At 27.7% G+C, this 3,446-nt stretch overlaps 1 protein-coding gene across 13 annotated transcripts in view; it reads right to left on the bottom strand.

The window, feature by feature from the left end:
* Positions 1-3,446, bottom strand: part of LOC106475719 (CUGBP Elav-like family member 2) — a 446,359-nt gene that overhangs the window by 27,592 nt on the left and 415,321 nt on the right. For all 13 annotated transcript variants that reach the window (XM_022380881.1, XM_022380892.1, XM_022380877.1 and 10 more), the window contains one exon: positions 3,194-3,271. In XM_022380881.1, the coding sequence (XP_022236589.1) occupies positions 3,194-3,271 (78 nt within the window). The remainder of the gene's footprint in view (positions 1-3,193; positions 3,272-3,446) is intronic.

Here is a 3,446-nt window from a genome sequence, read left to right as displayed (position 1 = left end):
GTTTCGACAAGGTTTTGTCATCATCAAGGTTTTGAACCTGATGATGACAAAAACCTTGTCGAAACATTGTACATTTGCTGTTATATTAAAGTTTTTCTTCATTACCCATTCAAGCCGTCTCCAGCCATTATAACCTAATTTTACTGGTGTACATACCTGACAGAGGAAATTAACTCAATAAGAAATATCTAATAATCAGTGACAGAAAATTCATGTACACTGTTAAACAGGTAACATTCACACTACTTGTGTTGGACATAACACAAAATATTTAAATTCTAAATATATATTTATATACTTACTACTAGATAATGTAGGAGTTTCATCTTCATTTTTCATCAATTTGATATCCAACAAATCATCCTGTTCATTTTCAGGAAAGGGTTCAACTTTCATCTTTGATACATCCATGGTTATATCACAGCTTCACCTTTATATCTTTATCAAAACCTGCAGTTAGACTAGAGAAAAACAGGTTAAAAATTAGAACATGTATCCTGTAAAAAATATTACAAAGTTTGAATCAAATACTAACCTTAAAATTCACAATATCTTAATAACATGTAAATAACTTCATAAGTTTCTTCACATCTGTAGACAAAGTTACAAGTCCTTTTCTTCTGAAAACTACTGTTTTTAAAACAAAATGTCTGGTAAGAAATCATGATAATCTTCTAACCAAAAGTTATGTAGTTTACACATAACTAGGTTTTTACCCCACTAAGTATAATATACCTTATATAAAAATTACACCAATGAAGACAACAGTGGAACTACTGAAATACTAAATTCCAAATCTTTATACTATATAAACTTAGTTAAATGTTTTAATAATGAATATAAACATTATATATATATCACAACTGTTTTGTGTTTAACATAAATATACACATAAGGCAAGTAAACAACTATATAAACATTGCTAAATATTTTAATGATGAAATACAATTATTTGTATAACAGCTGTCATGCTTAATATTACAAGACAGATAATAAGTAAACAAGATATTATTTACTTATATATGTATATGTGCATGCGGAGAGTTTAGTATTAGTGGATGTTAAGCCTAGTTCGACCAAGAGGTCCATTGTTATACTTAAATGCTATATATTTGTAATACATGAAATGTTTAAATTTATCATTAAAATATTTAACAATATTTATATTATTGTTTACTTATATTATCTGTCTTGTAATGTTAAACACGACAGTTGTTATACAAGTAATTGTATTTCATCATTAAAATATTTAACAGTGTTTACATTATTATTTACTTATTATATGTCTTGTAATGTTAAACACGACAGTTGTTATACAAGTAATTGTATTTCATCATTAAAATATTTAACAATGTTTATACATTATTGTTTACTTATTATCTGTCTTGTAATGTTAAACACGACAGTTGTTATACAAGTAATTGTATTTCATCATTAAAATATTTAACAATGTTTATATTATTGTTTACTTCTTATCTGTCTTGTAATGTTAAATACAACATAGTTGTTATACAAGTAATTGTATTTCATTATTAAAATATTTAACAATGTTTATAAATATTTATTTCCTAATTTTTTATGGTAGTTGTGAGATTGGTTAAATCTACCGAACCCATACAGAGATTAATTACTGAAAATAATAAATAGAATATAAAGATTTTTTAAAGAAATGGTTGATAACTATCTGGACATTATAAAGATTTCGCATGTAACATTTCAAAATTTTCTGATGCATAAAAGTATTTTTAATCTTAAAATCAAAATTACTTTGCATGATAGATAGGCAACATGTGAAAAGAAAAAAAGCATAAAGAAAATGTTGCTTTACAAACCTTAAGACTTAATAACAAAAATTTATATTTTGCATATGAAAGCATTGTAATGTTTACTGATAATCTGTCCAACTTTGTCAACATTCCCTTATTAATTTAAAAGTTATAGCATGAAAACTATAACAAGCACAAAATAGTTACGAGGTCAGTCGCAAGGACAGAGCCCGTGCTGAAAGAGTTAAATATTTGATATACAAATTCATATATATATTCAAGAAAACAAACTACTGACTAAAGACTTCGAGGACTGATTAAATAATCTGTGATGCTGTACGAGCTAAGCCAATGAACAGCCCACTTTATCAAACATCTAACTACATACTTTTTTAACATATGTGATTAAATAGTGGAAGATTGTAAACTGTGGTGATTTAACTATCTTTAACAGCAGTAAAGCTGACATTCACTGTACATGCAATAGCCTCTGTTTTCTTAATTTACCTACAGTATAGAAAATACAGAAAACAGGTTACTTCATGCATGTGCAATACAACAGAGTGAAGAGTCTATCAGAAAGAGCAACATAACTAGAAAGAAATTTGTTTGTTATGATATTTGAGCAAAGCTAAACATGGGCTATCTGAACTAGCTGTCCCTAAATCTGAACCGATACACCAAAAGGAAGGCAGATATTCAACAGCATCTACCAATAACTCTTGGGCTACGCTAACCAAACAGTTGGATTTGACAATCATTCTTATAATGCTCTATAGTGCGGGACATATTTAAACAGCAACAGGGCACATACTATGGACTCTGAAATTCACATTCTAGCACAATAACTACTAGCACATTCCCAGACAAATTAGTTAAGTAAGTAATAGCTAAAGGTTGTAACACAAACATCTGTGAAATACAAATAACAAAAGGATGAAAATGTACACACATAAATCACATAAAACATATGAGTTGATAAAAAGTTATTGCAAGGAAAAATTTAAATAAATTTTTAGAATATATTTTTAAGATATTTATATAACAAGATATAAGGAGTTTTAAATGAATAATAAATCTTCAATTGTCTTTAAAAACAACAGCTAAACTGTTAATTCTTCACATTTTTTCTCTGTCTTTTTTTCTAAAGAATTTATGACTATAATTAGAAAATAACCTTTAACCTGGCATTTCTCTTTCTTGAACACTTTTTACAATGGATTCTACTCTCAAGAAATGCTGAGGATGTAATTTCATTCAGCATAGAAAAAGACTTGTGAAATCACAAAGGATTATAATTTCGGAATAAAAAATTTGCATCAAAAGTTGATAATTTCTTTTTCTAAGTTCACATTATAAATTAATGCTGACTGTCACAGCATTTACAACATTGTTATTAGAACTCATTTAAGACATTTTAAACATACCTGTGTTACTATTGTTGGCAGAGGCTTGTGCTGCTGCAAGAGCAGCCAACTGTTGTTGAACACTCAAGGAACCAACACCTGCATAAAGATGAAAAGGATTCATTATGTTTTTTAACCTAACTTTAAGGCAGTAGTCAAATGCTTACACTATCAAAATATCTGCTGTTTTTTAAAAAAACACTATTGATTTTTGACAATAAAAATATTTAACCTGATATACACTGAGTGGTCACAAGTAAATAGACACCTAATT

This window comes from Limulus polyphemus, unplaced genomic scaffold (genome assembly GCF_000517525.1).
Source record: "Limulus polyphemus unplaced genomic scaffold, Limulus_polyphemus-2.1.2 Scaffold149, whole genome shotgun sequence".
In the NCBI taxonomy this organism is placed as follows: Eukaryota; Metazoa; Arthropoda; class Merostomata; order Xiphosura; family Limulidae; genus Limulus; species Limulus polyphemus.
The sequence above is the reverse complement of the archived record's forward strand: the minus strand, read 5'-3'. Positions and strand labels throughout refer to the sequence as shown.